General features: G+C 38.8%; 1 protein-coding gene across 1 annotated transcript in view; it reads left to right on the top strand.

The window, feature by feature from the left end:
- The window catches only part of GABRA6 (gamma-aminobutyric acid type A receptor subunit alpha6), a 48959-nt gene that overhangs the window by 3877 nt on the left and 23021 nt on the right, over positions 1-22061 (top strand). The window contains exons 4-6 of the mRNA XM_063930585.1: positions 4244-4464; positions 11731-11813; positions 16511-16654. Of these exons, the coding sequence (XP_063786655.1) occupies positions 4244-4464; positions 11731-11813; positions 16511-16654 (448 nt within the window). The remainder of the gene's footprint in view (positions 1-4243; positions 4465-11730; positions 11814-16510; positions 16655-22061) is intronic.

The raw sequence follows: 22061 nt of genomic DNA, 5'->3' as shown, positions 1-22061 counted from the left end.
TAACACTTAATCTCCAAATATAGCTGCAGTATTTATTTCTAAATAAACTGAGAGACTCAATATGGATAGTCAATCAATATATAATATTGTTTTCTCTTTTATGCTTATATTTTGAGCATCACATTTGCTTAGTAAAGAGAACTGGTTTGTGAGGACTAACTTTACCTTAAATGGTTTTATAGAGTGTGTCAACTACAGGAGTTAGGCATCATTGAGAATATATGGTAAAGTCTCCTGATCTCTACAGCAGTGGTTCTCAAACTCGGTCCTCAGGACCCCACACAGTGCATGTTTTGCAGGTAACCCAGCAGGTGCACAGGTGTAGTAATTACTCACTGACACATTTTAAAAGGTCCACAGGTGGAGCTAATTATTTCACTTGTGATTCTGTAAGGAAACCTGCAAAACATGCACCGTGTGGGGTCCTGAGGACCGAGTTTGAGAACCTGTGCTCTACAGCAATGGGCACCCTGCCCTGTTACCATCGTACTATTGCTTACAAGGACTTGCCGGCTTGTAATGAGAATTCTTAGCTCTTATTCGATATGTTTGCATCTGGATGTTCTTAAGTTTATAGAGTTTACTTGAATACAACCTCAATATTTTAGGGTCTATTTACTAAGCCTTGGATGGAGATAAAGTGAATGGAGATAAAATACCAGCCAATCAGCTCCTAACTGCCATGTCACAGGCTGTATTTGAAAAAATTACAGTTAGGAGCTGATTGGCTGGTACTTTATCTCTGTCCACTTTATCTCTACCCAAGGCTTAGTAAATAGAGCTGTAAGTATATTATGTGTAAACCAAAAGGCAACTATTTATTTTCCAAATTATAGACATTAATAATTCATTCATGTATTTATATTTAATAAAGTTAGTAATATCTAGTCTTATTGAAGGAGTGCTCTTGCTCCTCACAGTTAGTAGACTATTGTATGCATTTACAGCTGATCATCTCTGCCCTGCAGGATGGAATGCTTACAAGCAGGCTCGGACTGGCCCAGGGGAAATCACCGGTAGGCCTCACTGCCTGGTGGGCCCTCCTCTAGGGATCAGGTTCTAGACTGTGCACTTGAATTATACATTATACATATGTTACCTTATACTGCACAGGATTATGATGTATTCTCTACAGTACATTGCTGTAATTAATCTGGCACATTATCATGCATGCACTAGCATTAATTACATAGTAACATAGTAACATAGTATCTGAGGTTGAAAAAAGACAATTGTCCATCGAGTTCAACCTATTTGTGGTCTCCTATGCATGATGATTTGACTAAAATTTCTGACTGATGCTGCTGTCAGCCATTGCATTTTATCCCTATTTATAGTAACTATAATGCATGACTATGCACCATACCCCTGGATATCCTTATCCAATAGGAATTTATCTAACCCATTCTTAAAGGTGTTGACAGATTCCGCCATTACAACTCCCTCGGGCAGGGAATTCCAAACACGTATTGTCCTTACCGTGAAAAAGCCTTTACGCCGTATTGTGCGGAATCTCCTTTCCTCTAACCTGAGCGAGTGTCCACGAGTCCTCTGTGTTGATCTAACCAAAAACAGGTCCCACGCAAGCTCTGTGTATTGTCCCCTTATATATTTGTAGATGTTGATCAGCTTTTCCAATGTAAACATGCCTAGTCTTTCAAGCCTTTCCTTGTATTCCATCGTCTCCATGCCCTTAATTAGTTTGGTCGCCCTCCTCTGTACCTTTTCAAGCTCCAGGATATCCTTTTTGTAGTACGGTGCCCAGAACTGTACACAGTATTCAAGGTGTGGCCTCACTAGTGATTTATATAACGGGAGTATAATACTCTCGTCCCTAGCATCAATACCCCGTTTTATGCATGCTAATATCTTATTAGCCTTCTTTGCTGCAGTCCTACTTTGGGTACTACTGCTTAGCTTGCTATCTATGAGGACACCTAAGTCCTTTTCCAGTACAGAATCCCCTAATTTTACCCCATTTAGTAGTTAGGTGTAATTACTATATAAATTATCAAGGAGTCCAGACCAGGTACTCTATAATGGTTAGCCAAACCTCTGTGGTGGCTGGCCACACCTCTAATCATGGGCCCCTACCACTGCATACCCCCGGTGGGCCCTTCATGCTCTAGTCGAACACTGCTTACAAGCCAACTACAGTATCTAATAAAGTTCTAGTTGGAGTCATTTTTGATTTAGAATTCTATTAGGAACATTTGTGCATATTTTACTGTTCCAAAATGTGCAACTAAGGCGTGCAAGTTTTATGATACCACTGTACACTGCAATAAGATGTGTCAGTGTTAATTGCCAATAGGATTTACCCTTCCATGTATACTGTATGTATAAGCATGACGACATATTTCCTTAGATAATCTTAGTTGTATGCTACAGTAGTTAGTTTGTTTGTTTAACATTACATACTGTATGCCACTTGGATGCTTAGAGAAGAGAAATATAACTCACTTGCAGTAGAGTCACTTGTGTGGAATTGTGTGATTTTTATTTTAGTGCCATGTTTAGTGTAAGTCATAAACTGTAAAACTTTATTTTATAGCTATGGTAATTTTGGGAATGTAGATATGGTTATAGACAAATTTGAGTCGCTATCCCAGTTGTCCATTGTCAGGAGAACTAGAATGCATATAAACTGTATACAGTTTAACACATTTCTTGATAATCAACAATATTAATCTAACTAACACCTAGCCCAAAAAATCAGTTAGATGTAATGCATGGTAACTGTTATTCTGTGGCTCACTGAAAACCCTGTACAAACAGTCACTATTTACCTCCTTACTGTGATACTATCAATTCCTAAAGAGAGAGACACTAGTTGAAGAAAATGTACGAGTTGGATGAGGTAGGCGAGACACTGCCAGGAGCTACTGTACTCTATGACGATAGGAGAGAAGCACTTAAATATTATTATTATTATTATTATTATTATTATTATGAATATTATTATTGTATTTTAGTGCTTCCTACATACAACAGCATTATTTTTTTGTTTTTGATGGTCCATGTTGTGCAATAATTCGGAGTATGTTCTTGAAGCAGCAATGTCAGCTAGGCAGAGCAAGGCAGAAATAGTAAGCATTATGGCTGTGCTTGAATTAAAGTATATATATATATATATATATATATATATAATGCAAAGTTTCCAGTAATAATCTGCTCCATGTTCCAAAACGCTGTTTTCAAAACAACACTTTAATTGGAGCATTCTTAAAATAAACCCATTAGCATTTTTACGCATTATGGGGTTATTAAGATTTGTTAGCCAACCAGAAAAGCACACTACTGGGCAAAACCATGCTGCAATGCAGGTGGGGCAGATGTAACATGTGCAGAGATATATAGATTTGGGTGGGTTATATTGTTTTTGTGCATGGTAAATACTGTTTATTTTTACACTGAAATTTAGATTTCAGTTTGAACACACTGCATACAAATCTAACTCTCTCTGCACATGTTACATCTGCCCCACATGCAGAGCAATGTGGTTTAGCCCATTAGTGTGCTTTTTTGATTTGCTTACAAACCTGATTATGACCCTATAAGCAGCTATGTCAAAATTGCTACTCCATATGATATAAAGTATCTGATAAGTAATTCTTCTTCTTCTTCTTCTTCTTCTTCTTCTTCTTCTTCTTCTTCTTCTTCTTCTTCTTCTTCTTCCTCTTCTTCTTATCATCATCATCATCATCATCATCAACAACAACAACATCATTTTATTTAAATATGTGTAACTTTTCTGGTACATTTCTAAAGTGGAATAATTTATTAACATTATATGTTACTGTACAGTACAGAGAGAGGAGAAACATTTTCACACCTAACCTTTTAAACTGACACAAAATCAGTATTCTTCTTCTATGCAAAATACTGATATTAATTAATATTAATACAATTTAGCTCCCTAGTTCCATTTTCTTAGTCATTTTTTTAAATTCTCAAAGAATTTGCATATCATTTTTCTACAGTTTTTTCAGCTAATTTACCAGAGAACATTCATGCCATTTTGTACTGCTTGATTAAGTTTTTGTTTAACGAGACGTTAAGTAAAAAGGCCCAATCACCCTCCCCCTATAGTAGCTTTTTTAAGTAACTGCTTAATGGTAATAGGATTAAAATCATTAAGCAGTGACAGAAGTGTGGCTAACATGCTAGTTAAAATGTCTATTAAATTACTGGGTCTGGTGTTTTGGCCTGAAACCTTTTAATAGTCTTAATTTTCCTACAGGAATACACAATGGATGTATTTTTCCGGCAGACGTGGATTGATGAGCGGCTGAAATTTGATGGCCCCACAGAAATACTCAGGTTAAACAACTTAATGGTCAATAAGATCTGGACTCCAGACACCTTTTTCAGAAATGGGAAAAGGTCGATCTCTCATAATATGACAACCCCCAATAAACTCTTCAGAATCATGCAGAACGGAACAATCCTCTACACTATGAGGTGAGAGAAAGCGGAATTGTTCTAAGCCATAAATTCAAAACGCCTTTATATAGACCTGTTATAAATTACATCCAAATACTGTCTATTCTTGACATTTTCATGTGGTAAATGGTAAATCACCCTTAAATGTCATAGCCTAACATGATTATAAACTTCAGTTGACCTTGATAATTAGTGTAATAAGACAGAGCAAAAATAGGTCATGTGGAATCTCTTTGGATATTGTGGATTTTCTGGTTAATTAAATTGCATACAAGGGTATTTATGGGCCTTAATAATAAAAAATAACTGGTTATCATCACCGCCATAATTAAAGTGATGCTGCAACGTAATCTGTCATTCAAAACTTATGCTTAGAGTCATAAAGGCATTTAAGAAATTTTAAGCATAAATAATTATATTTTAATGCCCTTGTTTCTCTTTTGATCAGTGTCTTTGTGTTCAATATGGCAACCCCCACTAACACATACTGTAGATAGAGACGTATGTCTCAAATACAAGTGTAAGCAAGATAAAAATGTACATTCTACACTGCAGTTAAATATTTCCAATGAACACGGTAATATTTAGCTGTAATTACCCATTGGGAAATATGAAATCCCTAATGGACGTCACAACAAAATTCTGGTGTAAATTATATATCGGATAATCAATTCTGTATCCTGTACTGGATATTAGGGGATGTAAGCAAAATGTTTACAATAACAATGTTTACATTAATAAAGTCAACACCAAAAAGTTGACAGTTATGTCAATAAAGTGTCAACATTCTAAAATGTCGACATTTCAACACTTTCTACATAATTTCAATACAATGTCAAAAGCAAAAAAAAACACAGGGCAGGTACTTTGAGGTACAGCAAGAAGCATTGACGTTTATATAATGGGTGCAGTTTGTGTGGAGCACACGGGACCCTTGGTCCAGTGGGGCCCACACCTCACCCATTGCACCCATTTTAATACTTACCTTTCCTGAGTCCAGGGCCGGGAGCTGTGATCGCACTGGAAATCGCAGCCAAAATGGCCACTGTGCATGCACGGTAGCCAAATTGGTCTCCGGATTATGGCGGGCGCCATGTTTCCGGAGACCTGCGCATGCGCAGTAGACTCTGGCACAATGCCGGAGTCTACAGCACCGTGCAGAGGAGGGGGCCAACCAGGAGATGCACACGGGCCGCCTCCTCTGTAGAAACGCCCCTGGTAAGAAGAGTGCTATTCCTAATGATGCACATGGTTACTTAATGAAGACTGAAGTTATAGTATTGCAGATTCATCAATTACTGTATATGCAGTGAAACAGCATCAGTAACCTCATCTTATACCAATATTGTTTATAGGAGGCTTATTTACTTTGCATGCATGTGCAGCTGAAACCATTTTAAATAGGAAAAATAAAATGTTACGAAAGAAAACTATATAGGGGTAAATGTAATAAAGTCTGAGTTGCCAGAGACCCGTTATTTCACCTGAGAATGGCCATATTTTTAAGGCGGTAGTCATTTACAAGGTTAAATCAACCTGGTTTTCCTTTTTTAAAAACCTGGTCATTCTCAAATGAAATCATGGACCTCCAGCAACTCGGATCCTTTTACAATTTACCCCTTAGGGTGATATGTACCAAACCTTGGAGAGCAATAAAGTGGTGGGAGGTAAGAGACCAACCAATGAGCTCCTGTTATTTTTCAAACACAGCCTGTAAAATGACAGTTACAGTGGTGCTTGAAAGTGTGTGAACCATTTTCTATATTTTCTTTATTTCTGCTGAAATTTGGTCTAAAACTACCTCAGATTTCCAAGTCCTAAACATAGATAAAGAGAACCAAATCAAACAAAAAAATATACGTGATTATTTTTTATTTCAGAAAATGATCCAATATCACATATTTGTGAGTAGAAAAAGTATGCAAAGCTTAGCTTTCATTAGTATGACCGCCTTTTGCAGCAATAACTGCATGTAAATATTTCTGGTAATTGTTGACTAGACCTGAACATCAGCTTGAAGGGATATTACCCCATACCTCCATGGAAAATCCGCTTGAACTTTGTTATATTGGTGGGATTCCTCCCATGAGCTGCTCGCTTCAGGTCCTTTCAGAACATTAGGTCAGGACTTTGACTTGGCCATTCCATTCCAAAACTTTCAAATTATTCTTCTTTAACCATTCTTGGTTTGAATGACTTGTGTGCTTTGGGTTGTTGTCTTGCTGCATGACCAATGTTCCCTTGAGATGCAGCTCATGGACAGTTGTCCTAAATTTTCTTTTAGAATATTCTGGTATAATTTTGTATTTGTCCCATCAGTGATGGCAAGTCTTCCTAGGCCAGATGCAGCAAAACAGGCCCAAACCCTGATACCACCACCACCACCACCACCACCACCACCACCACCACCACCATGTTTCACAGGTGGAATGAGGCTTTTATGCTGGAATGACGTTTTCTGCTTTTTCTCCTATTATAATGCTTCTCCTTTAAGCCAAAAAGCTTTATTTTGGACTCATCTGTCCACAAAACATTGTTCCAATAGACTTCTGGCTTGACCAGATGATCTTTTGCAAACTGTAGACGGTCAGCAATGTTCTTTTTGTAGAGCAGCGGCTTTCTCCTTGCAATCCTGCCATGCACACCATTGTTGTTCAGTGTCCTTCTGATGGTGGACTCATGTACATTAACATTAGCTACTGTGAGAAAGGCCTTCAGTTGCTTTGTGGCTACCTTGGGTTACATTGTGACCTTGCAAACTATTAGACACTTTGCTCTTGATGTGATCTTTGTTGGTCAACCACTCCTGGGGAGGGTAATAATGGTCTGGAATTTCCTCCATTTGTACACAATCTGTATGACTGTTGATTGGTGGAATCCAAACTCTTTAAAGATGGTTTTGTAAGCTTTTTCAGCCTTATAAGAATCAACAACCTTTCTTCTGAGGTCTTCAGATTTTCACCTTTGTTTGTGGCATGATACACTTTCACAAACATGTGTGAACTGATAGAGCCCTGTTCTTTTAATAAACAGGTTGTCCACTCACACCAGATTGTCAGGGGGTCATTCCAAGTTGATCGCTCGCTAGATACTTTTAGCAGCCGTGCAAACGCATAGTTGCCACCCATGGGGGAGTGTATTTTTGCTTTGCAAGTGTGCGAACGCCTTTGCAGCCGAGCGCAGCAAAAATATTTTGTTCAGTTTCAGAGTAGCTCTGGACTTACTTCAGTCTTTTTGGTGCTGAAATTGACGTCAGACACCCGCCCTGCAAACGCATGGACACGTCTGCATTTTCCCAAACACTCCCAGAAAACGGTCAGTTGACACCCATAAACGCCCTCTTTCTGTCAATCACAATGCGTTCAGCTGTGCAAATGGATGCTTCACTAAATCCATTGCCCAGCACTGATCCTCTTTGTACCCGTACGTCGCGCCTGCGCATTGCGGTGCATACGCATGCGCAGTTTTTCTGATTTTTTACCTGATCGCTGCGCTTAAAAAATCGGCAGCAAGCGATCAACTCGGACCCCATCATCCAATAGATTGAAAATATCGGACTCTAATTTCACCTTCAAAATATCTGCTATGCCTTAAGGTTCACATACTTTGCCACTCACAGATATGTCATATTGGATCATTTTACTCAATAAAAAACTTAGCATCTCTAACAAAAAAATTGTCTCATTTGTTTGAGTTGGTTTTCTTTATCTAATTTTAGGACTTGTGTAAAAGTCTGAGGTAGTTTTAGGCCAAATGTCAGCAGAAATATAGAAAATTGTGAAAGGTTCACAAACTTTCAAGCACCACTGTATGTGCTGATTTGTTGGTACTTTATATCTCTCCCCTTCATATCTCTCCAAGCCTTGATAAATCTCACCCACAGTCTTATAAGACCCAGAACCAGGCAGTAAAATATGGGCTAAAGTTCTGCCCTAGTTGTGCAAAAGTAGTTTTGGGAAGACACATGGTACTGGATAATAATAATAAAAATATTAATCATCACCATCATTATCATCTCCAAAGCCTAATAGTCTGATCATAAAAGGACCAAAATCCTATGATCATTAAGTTGTTAAATTCATGTGTCAGAAAGGAAAAAGGACGTGATTTGGAATGAAGGAAGAATCTGTGAATATTTTATTTTTCATTACTGTAGCAGTAATTACCAGTTAATTATATAGCGCACACATATTCCGCAGCGCTTTACAGAGAATATTTGGCCATTCACATCAGTCCCTGCCCCAGTGGAGCTTACAATCTATATTCCCTAACACATATACACACAGACACATTCACATTAGGGTTAGTTTTTGTTGGAAGCCAATTAACCTACCAGTATATTTTTGGATTGCGAGAGGAAACCAGAGTACCCGGAGGAAATCCACGCAAGTACGGGGATAATATACAAACTCCGCACAGTTAGGGCTATGGTGGGAATCGAACCCATGACCTCAGTGCTGTGAGGCAGTAATGCTGACCATTACATCATCAGTACTGCCAAATCCGTGCGGTACCTCTAATACCCTTTCACACCGCCAATGCCAGATCCCACCTGGGAATTGAAAACGGGTCCTTCCCGGGTGGGATCTGGCATTGGATCCAAACATGGAGGCATACCAACCCAGCAATTTGCCGGGTCGGTTGCCATCACGGGCAGGGGGCAGAGCCGGCAGCGGGGGCAGAGGCGAGGCGGCGCTGGGAGATGAGCTTATCTCTGTGCCGCCTATCCCTATTGTAGTAAACGGGTCCCAGGTCGCATTGACCCGGGAACCCCTTCATGCTGCCACTGACCCAGTATTCAACCCCGGGAATAACACTGATTTATTCCTGGGTTGAATTACTGGGTCAGGCGACCCTGGGAATTTGACCATGGCCCTTTCACACTGCACACCAACCTGTGAACTGAGTCATTTGTGTGGTGTGAAAGGAGTAGAACATGGGCCCTCTTTCCGAGTTGTTCGCTCGCTAGCAGATTTTCGCAGCATTGCACACGCTAGGCCACCGCCCTCTGGGATTGTATCTTATCTTAGCAGAATTGCGAATAGAAAATTCTTAGCAGTTTCTAAATAGCTCGAGACTTACTCCTACACTGCGATCAGCTCAGCCCGTTTCGTTCCTGGTTTGACGTCACAAACACGCCCTGCGTTCGGCCAGCCACTCCCCCGTTTCTCCAGACACTCCCGCATTTTATTCTGGCACGCCTGCATTTTTTCCGCACACTCCCAGAAACCGTCAGGTTCCACCCAGAAACACCCACTTCCTGTCAATCACACTCCGATCACTTCAACAATGGAAATTCTTAGTTCGGACATGAGTAAATCTAAGTGAGTAAGTTTTGTGCTAAAATACTCAGCGCATGCGCGCTGCGTACCATGCGCATGCGCATTTTTGCCTTAATCGCTTTGTTGCAAAAATCGGCAATGAGCGAACAACTCGGAATGACCCCCATAATGCCTTCACCTGCTACAAAGTATTCTGCTCTCACAATTTCCCAAAAAATTATTATCAAATTGAATGCCCTTAGTTCATATTTTTACTCTTTTTAAATATTCTTCATATTAATGGAATCAGAACAGGTAACTTGAATAGTAAATTGTTAAGCAGCAAAGGTGAATTAAGTAGGAGCAGGACTTTTTGTACCAAGTACCGTCTAAGAGCTCATGTTGGTATGCTGTCCTCATTGAATGTAAGAGTGTTTTGCTAGAGGTCAAAACACCTTTTAATCTTGTCTGATCCTGTCTGGTTGCACAGTAGTTAGGGGGGGAAAAACTGCCCTCAGTGTCATGTCAATCATTATACAAGCATTCCAGTGTCACCAGAAAGGCAAAATACATAGATATAAGGGTCATTACAGCAGCTCTGGAGTGAAGTGATAATTGTACAGTTACTTTTGTCATAAATGCATGTGTATAATTTTCTTTCATTGTTTTTGCTACATTTGTTCTTAAAACCAATTATAAAAAAATGGTTGTCACCTCCAGGATTCTTGTTCTGTACAAAACCACATAGCATGCAATTGTGTGCATTTATATTCTCATGTAATTATTTTTTTCATCTAATATCAGCGTAATTATTTTTTTCATCTAATATCTGTTTCTAACTTATAACAGGGGGATATTATATATCACAGATAGTATCAGAAGAAATATAAAGGCTCAAGACTGCAGGACCTCCGTTAATATACAAATTATAAATAACCTTTCTTGAGGTCCTATTTAGGGATAATAAGCCTAATTTAGACCTGGACACTCCGCTGCATTTTTGCAGAGGTCTGCGATCAGATAGCCGCCGCACATAGAGAGTAAAAACCCACCACATGCAAGTGTGCAAATGCATGCGTACGCCATGCAAAAACTTAGCCAGACAGCAGACAGCTGCAAATCTGTTTGCAACACACTCACCGTTTAATGATTTTTCTATTCTGTGCAGTCTGTGCGTAGCCCAGGACTTACTCCTTCAGTTCGGAAGAAACAGGCTGATCGGCGCCGGAGCTGACATCACACACCCACCCTGAAAACGCTGGGGAATGCCTGTATTTTTCCTGACACTCCCAGAAAAGGGCCAGTTTCCACCCCTAAACGTCCGCTTCCTGTCAATCACCTTGCGTACGCCTAGTGATGAAAATTGTTGCAACATTCAGCCGCTGTTTGGGCTCGTGCATTCGCATTGCGGTGCATTTGATAATCGGTCGATGTGATTTTGCACAACAGCGATCTGGTCTGAATTAGGCCAATGTCCTTAAACTTATGGTGAAGTACTAGAAGGTGCCACCGCTACTGTAAGCTACAGATGTAAGGAGTTTGGCAATGTCAGATTGGCCCATCCCTCCAAGTCCTTTACCTATCTCTCAGAAAAGCAAGGTTTAGGTCATTACTGAGAAGGTGCCCTTCGGCCTCTGACCACTTAGGTGCTGAAAGGAGAGGGAGCCTAGAGTGTCATCACTAAGCTCCTCAGACAGTAATTAGTGCACGTGCTTATGCAGAGCTAAAAATTATTATGGTTCAGATTTTTTTTTTTTTTTGGGGGGGGGGGGGGGGGGGGGAATTCTAGGAATCTTCCACAATCCCTTCCCTCCAGAACACATGACCATAATGTTATTCAGCTTTATTTATTCAATTCTTTTGAAATATAGTAAAGAACTTTTTATGAACAGAAAAAAACATATATATGTATCCTTTTTACATCTGTTTTGGTTATTGAAAATATTACAATAACAATAGTAACAGCACTGTATTAATCAAACTTTTAATGGTAACAACGATAATGGTTTTATGTTTGTTCTAGACTGACGATTAAAGCAGAATGCCCAATGAGATTGATGAATTTCCCTATGGATGGACATGCATGCCCACTGAAGTTTGGCAGCTGTATGTAAAATTTAAATATTCATTATTGGTTTCTTCAGATACACTGTGAAATCACTAGATGCTCTGTATATGCTTGTAGTGATGAGGATTGAATAAGGAAAAGATCAGGACATTTCTGTCACTGATAATTTTTACCAATTAAAGCAGAGGTTCTCAAACTCGGTCCTCGGGGGCACACACAGTGCATGTTTTGCAGGTCTCCTCACAGAATCGCAAGTGAAATAATTAGCTCCACCTGTGGACCTTTTAAAATGTGTCAGTGAGTAATTAATACACCTGTGCACCTGCTGGGTTACCTGCAAAACATGCACTGTGTGGGCCCCCGAGGACCGAGTTTGAGAACCTCTGAATTAAAGGGTTATTTATCAAGCAGTGTAGAAGTGGACCAGTAGAGAAGTTGCCCATAGCAACCATTCCATTTCTACCTATCAAAGCTTATTGGTTGCAATGGCCAATATCTCCACCTGTCCACTTTTTTCACTGCTTGATAAATAAAATCCTAACTTCTGATCTGTTAATTAAAAAAATTGCAAAAGCAAGATTTACTTAGGAAAAAAAAAAGTTTATATTAACAACAGTAATGGGTGTATTTACTAATATTTGATTTTGAGTTTTTGGTGTTTTTACATTCAATTAGCATTCGATTTGGAGATTTGCTAAAGGAAAATGTAATGTAAAATCAAATATAAAACCAAATCCCACTAAAAATCGAATACAGGTAAAACATTGGTACTTTTACATAGACAAATATAGAATCCCCCTTATTTACTTATATTCGAATTGAAACTCGAACACAAATTGAACACAACATCGAACTGTAAATCCCTAAAATAATAGACTAGTAGCAGACATTATATTCCCTAAACCTTCATTATCATGTCTATAAAAGTAGAGAAGACAGACTTTCTGCCAATGTTTTTGCAATTGAGCAATTATTGGCAAATTGCACATGCATATTCTTCACACTGCACATGTGCCAACGCCTAATAGCAGTGAGTGTTGATGGGGAAGTGGTTGCAAAAATGCAGAAAAGTTGGGGCTATTTTTGGGGCATGTCGCTGGGTGCACTTGCGAATCCGTACTCAAGCAGCTTGCCTCTGGTGTTTTCTTTTTGAGGTTGCCATGCTGCATGGCCAATGACTTAATCAAGCTTATGATTACCGATGGATCTGCATGTGTGCAGTAAATGTGTATGTGAATGTATGCAGTTGATGTGCCTCTGCGACTGCTTTGCCTGGAGTCTCTTTATTTTCAGGGCTGCTGGGTTTTATAAATAACGTTGCACAACCTCAATATAATCAATCACAGTTGCCATACCATCTGTCAATGAATCAGGCCAGATATTAATAATACTGTAAAGACTCTATGTGAAAGGTCCAATTTACATGATTTTATATGTTTTTATGAATTTTGTGCCCATCTCAAATAAAAAGGGACCCAAACATGTGGTTCACTGAGGCTGTAGGAATTATGGGCCTCATTTAGAGATGGCTGCAGTGCACATCACTCCTGCATCTTTGGATTCCTTGCTCCCAAAAAGTGACAAATTGAGGCTTGGAGGTCCAGTATGCGATGACGCAGAACCTATCCAGCACATGTAGAGAGCAGGTCCCGTGCAGCTTCTTGCATGTCATATTTTGTCCAATAGAAATACATAAAGAAGTGTATATTCTATTTCGTTCGATTTTATATTCAATTGGTGATTTCATGTTTGACATTATAATGGATATACTAAACCGAACACAAAATTACTAGTCAAAATCAAACAACATCAAAATTGATTTTGAAATTGATTTTAAAAATGAATCTTAGTAAGTATGTGATTTGATGAGTGAAAAAAATGTTGATTTGTTTTGACTTCAGTTTATTTAAATTGAAATTAAAATCAAATACAAAATCGAACATACAGTACCACTAAAAGTCCTAATGACCATTTTGACTTGATTTTATTTATCTGTGCATTCAATGCGGTAGATGTTTCCATGTTTATGTTTAGCTCACATATCAAAAAATGCTGCCCCTACAAGAGAAGAAAACAAAATTATGTTTTATGACTTTCAGGGGGCAATACAAGTCCAGACACAATTTGTTTTTGTATTAATTACAGAGGGGTATTTATCAAAGCTTGGAGAGAGATAAAATACCAACCAATCAGCTCTTGACTGTAATTTTTAAAACACAGCCTGTAAAAGGACAGGAGCTGATTGGTTGGTACTTTATCACTCTCTAAGCTTTGAGAAATCTGCCCCACAGTCTTGAATGAAATAAAATATGAGTGGGGATGAGGTCATTTGTAGAAGCATTTGGCTATATACTGGGATCCAAAAAATTTAGCTTAGGACTAATATATATATATATATATATATATATATATATCTATATCTAGAGAGAGAGAGAGAGAGAGAGAGAGAGAGAGAGAATGAAAGAGAGAGAGAACAGGAGAGATAGATAGAGAGAACAGGAGAGAGGAAAATGCACCCAATAGAGTAGTATTTAAGATAAATGTGGCAAATAAGTGAAGTAATAAATGTACGTACCAAATAAAATCTTGGTGCAGACGTATCAAATTCTCCATCTGGAATACAGCTTTGGTATGGTGATTGTAGTCCTATATAGTTTTCTTACTGGTGTGGTGGACTATGAAGAAAGAAATTATTTCTCAAAACTCATGTATGTTTTTTTTTTTTTCAAAAAGAGGGGTACATTTAATCATATTCCATGGGATATAAAATACAATATAAAATACAAAAACAGCACAGAAAGAGAAAAATAAATAAAAAATACTTAACTTAGAAATAAGATGATCACTTTTTTTAAAGTTCCAAATGGCTGCAGGAACAGTTATTTCATAGATCATATGACCATAAGTAGGGAGGAAAGGCAAATATGTTTCGGGGAGCAGTAGAATATTAAATTATAAATTTATTATAAAACCTTTACTGGTTTAGCCTCATTTGTTACTTAAATAATTTATAGAACTAAGGAGACATTTTGACTCTCAGTACATCTTGCAAGCGAAAGTACATTGGGGAATGGCGGTATAAAGTGCATTAATTTAATCCAATAGAATAAGACAGGAAGACTGACAGCTCTGGGATGTTTTTCTTGCATTAAAAAATCTGAAATCTTGTTTTTTCACTGTTTAACACAGGAAATGACCACAATTTTGCAAACTTTACTACTCAGCAAACCTATGGTATATCTCTTGGCACAATTTTATGAGCACTTGGCCAAATTAAAGTTGAGTCATTGCCAACACATTTCATTTTGAGTTTCCATAATTGCTTTCTCAGTGGACATAGTGGCTAGAAACATTGTCTTCTGGAGACAAATTTGAACATTTTTTTATTTAATAGTCATACTGTAGAGTAAAACATGTGTTGATGATTGCTACTTTACATTGCATGCACTCTGATTTACCTTATTCTGTAGTGGGCATAATTTATTCCAAATAATTTGAGCAAATCTTTGCAACTCAATTTGATTTGTATTTCTTGAATTGTGGCCAGCTATTGCATTTGCTAAAAGTAACTTTTAAAATGTAATTGTGGGGATGGGGTTAATATAGATTAGCCAATTAGTCAAATATTCATGCAATTTCTGTATAAATAAATAAAAAATCATGATAATTAAAGCTCTCGTTCACCAATTATTCCAAAATCTTTTATGGACTTTTTCCAATCTTTACTATATGTGTGGTTCATTCAATGGAATACATGTGATATGCCGCTGCTTCGGATGCCAGCTGTCAAATTACAGACAGCGGCATCCCAGTGATTAAAATTCTGACAATGAGTAACTAATTAAACTAATCCTATTGACAATCCTCCCTAACCGTAACACACCTTTCCCTATAGCCTGACCCCAGCCCCCCCCCCCGCAGCCTAATTCTAACCCACCCCAGTGGTGCCTTACCCTAACACACCTTCCTCCCGCAGCCTAACCCTAACCCCCATCTGCAGCCTAACCCTTATACTCCCTGCAGCCTCACCCTAACCCTCACTCCACAGCCTAAACCTTACCTCCTATCCCCCGTGAATTACCTTACAGCGGCTCAGCAAATCTTAATTTGGGATCCTAGCGCCTGGAGAATGATCAATGTCCGGATCCCGGAACCGGCGTTCTAAGTAGTGTTGGGATTCCGACATTGGTATTTTGATCTGCAGGATCCTGACCAGATCCCCATTCAATCCCTTTCTTCATTTTTTATCTAAAATAATTCACAATGTATCGTAAATGATGCCCTTGATTCTTTCTTGTCCTACTATAGTCCAAACAATTCTTCAGAGACCCCATCCTTCTTCTGTATCTGAGGCAGTGTAACTGCTATTAACCAAAGATTTTCAGAGGCTTATATAGAGTCTCCTCTGATCTCTGAAAGATACAGCAAGCTCAGGGTGTTAAGACTACACTGTACACAAGAAATATTGGGAAAACGCTTTGATTCCAATCACCAGAGAAGATAAACATGGGTGGGGTTTAAAACATAATATTTTTTAAAAATATTTATTTTTATTTATTTTAATCCACTTTATTCAATATTAGCAATTCAATGACAATTCAATGACTTAAATGAATTCTTGATTGTGTTACATTCCTAATTTAGTGCCTTATACTCTCTTGTAGCATATTCTGTGTAGTGTACATATAGACTCACACTGTCTGTGTTTTGTTTTTTTGCAATTTTAAATGTACAGATGCATACCCCAAAAGTGAAATTGTTTATACCTGGAAAAAAGGACCCTTATATTCTGTTGAAGTACCAGAAGAATCCTCAAGTCTTCTGCAGTATGATCTCGTCGGACAAACAGTTTCCAGTGAAACAATGAAGTCTAACACAGGTATTGAAATTTAACTACAATTCTGCACATAGTATACCTAGGTGCTTATTCAATCAGCAGCAGGGATTTTCACAAGCTTGTTACAGTGCCCAGAGCTATTCAATTATAGTTCATAAAAAGCCTGCAGGATTCTAAATCTGTGGTAAGTCGGGCTGCCGTGAGCGCATTAATGAACCCATAGTTCTGGGCACTTAGTCTGGAGCCTGTGGGTTAATATGTATTAGATATTGGCCTACTTGGAAGGAAATGGGTAAAAATGTAAGAGCTCCAGTCATTAAAGCTCGAAGCTTTCCTCCCGCCGTAAGCTCCGCGGCTAATTGAATATGCCCCTGTCACTTTGAGTGGCATTTACTAGGATTGGGGATACCAGGGGGGAAAAAAGCCCCCCTTCTCTGTCTGCTGTTTGTTTGTGACCCCTCCCATTTTTTAGCACCTGATATAATTATCTCCAGGAGCGATAGAGCAGCTACCACTTAGGAGTGGCTCTCAGGTAAGCTAGCCCTCAGTCTGGATGCAGTTTTGTATGAGCCTTTATCATGAGGCCTAACTGTAGAGAAATCACATGGCCCTATGTGGGCATTGCTATTATGTAGTGTTAGGTATGCTGATATCGGAGAAGCCGCTTACCATGTCTTTGTTAACACATGTAACCAATTCTCTGAAATTCTATTACCAGATAGGTTCAAGTATTGTTACAGGTATTAGTCAATGTGCTGGGGGGATACCGGGGAAGGGGAAATCACCCCACTCTCTGTCTACCTACAGTATTTGTCTGATATCCAAAGTCAGGACTATGTGTCAATAAACCACCAGTTTCAGGACTGCTAATAGGGCATGTACCTTCTGCTGAGAGCAGCTGTGGGCAGCAACCATGTATGGCATTATAACCATTCATGTGGATGAGCCATACTAAGTAGGATGGCATTGAAGCCGAACGTGGAAAGTTGTAAGGATGACAAATGTACTTTTAATGTGCAGTGAAAATATTTCAAATAATACAACTAAATAAAGGTTAACAATGTGTCCCTCTGATGCCTATGAATTACATTCAAGGATCAATCAATGCTCCACTTGTGGAGAAATATGTCCTCTGCTCACTAGAAAAGAGAAGAACAGCTCTTGAGCTGTAACCCAGAGATCAATGTCAGGACTTTTATTGTGATGGCACCGGATGTATAAATTATATCAAAGTTATTCTTAACTATAATTATTTAATTACAATGAATGAATCAGTATTAATATTGTAACAAAACTGCTTTATACTTATTAATTGTGTTATTTTTACTCATGTATTGTAAGTAATGAGTGAAAATAATAAATCTGAAATAAAACCAGCTATGAGTAAAAATAAGTAAAATGTATTCTACTTCGCCATACTCAGACCCCGAAACAACATTGGTGTGTGACTGGTGTTGCTGAAATATATTTCTTAGATCAAGTATTAACGAACAGGGAAGGTTGCGTGTTGACCAGAACATGTAAATATTTATACTGTAACATAACAGGGTCGATTAATAGGAACGAGTTAAAAAATAGTACACTCTCAAGAAAAAGAACAAGAAGCGTGTACATGGAAAAAACTTAAGTAACGGGGCAATCAACTGCTCATCAGTATATCCTTAAAGCAACATTTAGATCCCTTTTTCATAAAAGCTTGTGATTTCTTTAAAACCTTATACTGATCAACCTTGTCTTTGATTGTCTTTTATTTTGCATCTAATGTATTTCCTCTCTGCTGACAGTTCAGTGAGCACACAGGTTTGGTTGTAAGGCACTGACTTTTTATCCTCTTTAACTTTGTCCATCTGTTGGCTTATGAAAGACATTTTAATTCATGATAAGGCTCCATGTATTCAAAATGCACTGACTTCATATGAGAGGTATACAGTATGAGTGGATTCTCCTTGCAGTTACTTGTTGAATGCCTCTACTTTGTTCTCTGTTCTTGACTGTGTGTCTAGTGCCCAAATCTTCACTGATCTGAAATGTTTGCTTAAAAGATATCTTGTAGATCTGTTTAGTGTTGAATTTTTCTTCTGTACTTAAGTCTAATGAGTCCATCACGTCATACCTTTTGTCTTCAACAAAAGTCATTATGCTATGCCTCTACATTCTTTGGAATTCTCACTCTACCAACAAGAATCATCTCCATTGCTTTGTCTTGTAACTTACTCAAGAATGTAAACAAATGCTTTGCACTAATAAACTGTAAAGTGTTTTAAGTTAGGTTTGTCATCATGGCAAAGTTCATAAGGAGTTTTCTCTAATATTCTGGAAAATAATATTTTTTTCCCAAGTAAATAAAGCTGTCATTGCTGCCTCAGCTCAGAATTTTTCAGATAATCCTCAATCTTTTAGCATGCATTTTATTATTTAAGTCCGGGATCTGTTCCCCCTTTCAGCTATCCTATTTATTCTGGTGTACAGTATATGTACTGTCCTTTGATTCTGTATGATGTGTTAGCTTAGGAATTTCTCTATGTCCTGTAAATTTACCTCCAATATCACTTTGAAATGTGAGTGAATTTTGATGGAACTTGCTCCTTATCATGATTGCATAGCCCTCTAACGTTCCCAACACTTTATTTTTGCTCTACATGATGTTTGTGTTGGTATACAGTGTATTAAAAAGTTTTCTTTAAAAGTCACTATTTATTGCCCCTGGTATGGGTAATTTCATAGGTTTACACATGTCACTTTGAAGTCAAGATGGTCTTGAAGTTCAGCTTTTACTAATTTTAGACAATGCTCTTGTGACTTCAGCAATTGTTAAAGGATTGCAGCTCAAAATTGCTGAAAAACATGATGGCATTAGATACATTTGCAGTTTCAGTATGGTGTCACATATGAATGTCATTACTGTGTCTGTGTGTGCTTAATCTCACCTGTTCCTTTGCAATGTTGATTTGAAGGGGGGAAGGCACCTGGACTGCACACCCTATTACTAAAGATATAGATTTAGATAGATTTAAGTGAAGAGTCCATCCACTGTGGCTTTGGCTATCACAGTTCTTTTATTCACTAATATACACCATTGCTGCCTTGTGCTTCCCAAGCTAAAAACATAGGGGGTCATTCCGAGTTGTTCGCTCGTTATTTTTTTCTCGCAACGGAGTGATTAGTCGCTAATGCGCATGCGCAATGTCCGCAGTGCGACTGCGCCAAGTAAATTTGCTATGCAGTTAGGTTTTTTACTCACGGCATTACAAGGTTTTTTCTTCGTTCTGGTGATCGTAATGTGATTGACAGGAAGTGGGTGATCTGGGCGGAAACCGGCCGTTTTATGGGTATGTGCAAAAAACACTACCGTTTCTGGGAAAAACGCGGGAGTGGCTGGAGAAACGGAGGAGTGTCTGGGCGAACGCTGGGTGTGTTTGTGACGTCAAACCAGGAACGACAAGCACTGAACTGATCGCAGATCCCGAGTAAGTGTGGAGCTACTCAGAAACTGCTAAGAAGTGTCTATTCGCAATTCTGCTAATCTTTCGTTCGCAATTTTGATAAGCTAAGATTCACTCCGAGTAGGCGGCGGCTTAGTGTGTGCAAAGCTGCTAAAAGCAGCTTGCGAGCGAACAACTCGGAATAACCCCCATAAAGCACACCCTTAATGGCTCTGCTAGATTATTCCAGTTTATATTGGAGCACATGTGTATAACAGGTCCAATTTCTTAAGCAGTTATGCTACTTCCTTCTGCAAGATATATTAACTCTTTGTGATACAGGTCATGTTCTGTGACTGTGAGAGGTTTGTCATGTGACTTGTTCCTCACAAATCTATGCACCAACAATGGCACAGATTACTTTTGGTTGATATAAAGGTTCAACTCCACTTTATGCATCAGTGAGTATCTATATATTAATTCTATAAGTTTTTTTTACTGTGAGGCCTATTGTGAGAGAAAGGCTGGAGGTAAAAATATGGTTGAGGTATCAGAATAAAGGTCTTACCATGTAGATGTGCCAGTCAAAGAGAAAAATGAGATTGTTGCATTGCGGAGCAGCAAAGTTCAAATGTAAAATCTATGGGAGAAGCGTGCATGACCAATGTAAACATTTGCTCTACTGCTAGATCCAAAATGTCCTCTTTATTTGTTCACCTTGTGAAGGGCATTATTGCCCTTATACATATGGTGCTCAGTTCAGTGTCAGACATGTTGTGTCTACAGTTCTAAAGTAAGTAAATACTTAATTGCATACTTACTCTTAACAGATTGTCTCCCCCTAAGCAAAAAGCAAAAAGAAAATGTAAGAGCCTAACTGGAAGGCATGAGTGATCAATACTGTAGGTTGTACTACACTGTATGTATCAGACAAGAGAGAATGAAGAGTATTCCATCGATTTTGATGGGTTTCCACTAGGAATGTGGTTCATTAGGTCGACATGCATTAGGTCGACATCCATTTGGTTGACCACTGAAGGTCGACATGCATTAGGTCAACATGGTCATTAGGTCAACATGGACATTAGGTTGACATGTACTAGGTCGACATGGAAAAGGTTGACATGAGTTTTTTGACTATTTTTGGTGCTGTTTTCTTCGTAAAGTGACGGGGAACCCCAATTAGTGCACCGCGTCCCCTCGCATGGCTCGCTTCCCGTCCAGATGGAGATGCTCACAGTGACTAGGTGCGCCAGGCGGGCGCGCTTAGTCACAGACGGAGCAATAATAACAGAGGCTCCATTTGTATAGAATGAATGATACTGTTCTCAATAGACAAAATAATGGACACATTCAATTTTATAGCGCAAAAAACCATTGTTGACTATACTAAACGCATAAAGATGTGTTCTCTTATAAAGTATCTATCATTTCTGTGATATGTGGCATGAGATGTTGCCTGGTATGACTTAAACACTCTGCCATGGGTAGCTAGTCCAGTTCTTAAGTACTTTTTCTGAATTATGTGGAATTTTTGCTAGTGGTGTACTGAGTAGCGAATAATGGGGGTCATTCCGAGTTAATCGTAGCTGTGCTAAATTTAGTTTCGCCCCCTCCCGCCCATCGACCACCTCTGCCTGTCAATCAGGCAGAGGCGATCGTACCACAGCAGTTCTGACCCGATCGCTACGCTGCGAAAAACTGCAGCGTGTGATCGAGTCAGAATGACCCCTAATGTACTAAGTACTGTATTTTTTCCCCCAAAAGGAATTTGTATAAAGTAGCAGATTAAGCAAAAGGCTGCATGGCACAAGTCACTCATATAGGACCTCTGGGTTTTGCCTTTTAACCCAGATTATGTACCTTTTCATTAATTTTGTGATGTTATCTGCTCATAAGAGATCCGGTTAAGATGCTGTCTTGTCAGGATCCTTGCAGTCAGAATGCTGATGCGAGAATCCTGACAGCCGGCATCCTCATTGTAACTATAGCGGACGGACAAGGGCGTAGCTACCATAGGTGCAGGG

This window comes from Pseudophryne corroboree, chromosome 6 (genome assembly GCF_028390025.1).
Source record: "Pseudophryne corroboree isolate aPseCor3 chromosome 6, aPseCor3.hap2, whole genome shotgun sequence".
In the NCBI taxonomy this organism is placed as follows: Eukaryota; Metazoa; Chordata; class Amphibia; order Anura; family Myobatrachidae; genus Pseudophryne; species Pseudophryne corroboree.
This window is presented reverse-complemented; position numbering and strand designations above follow the sequence as displayed.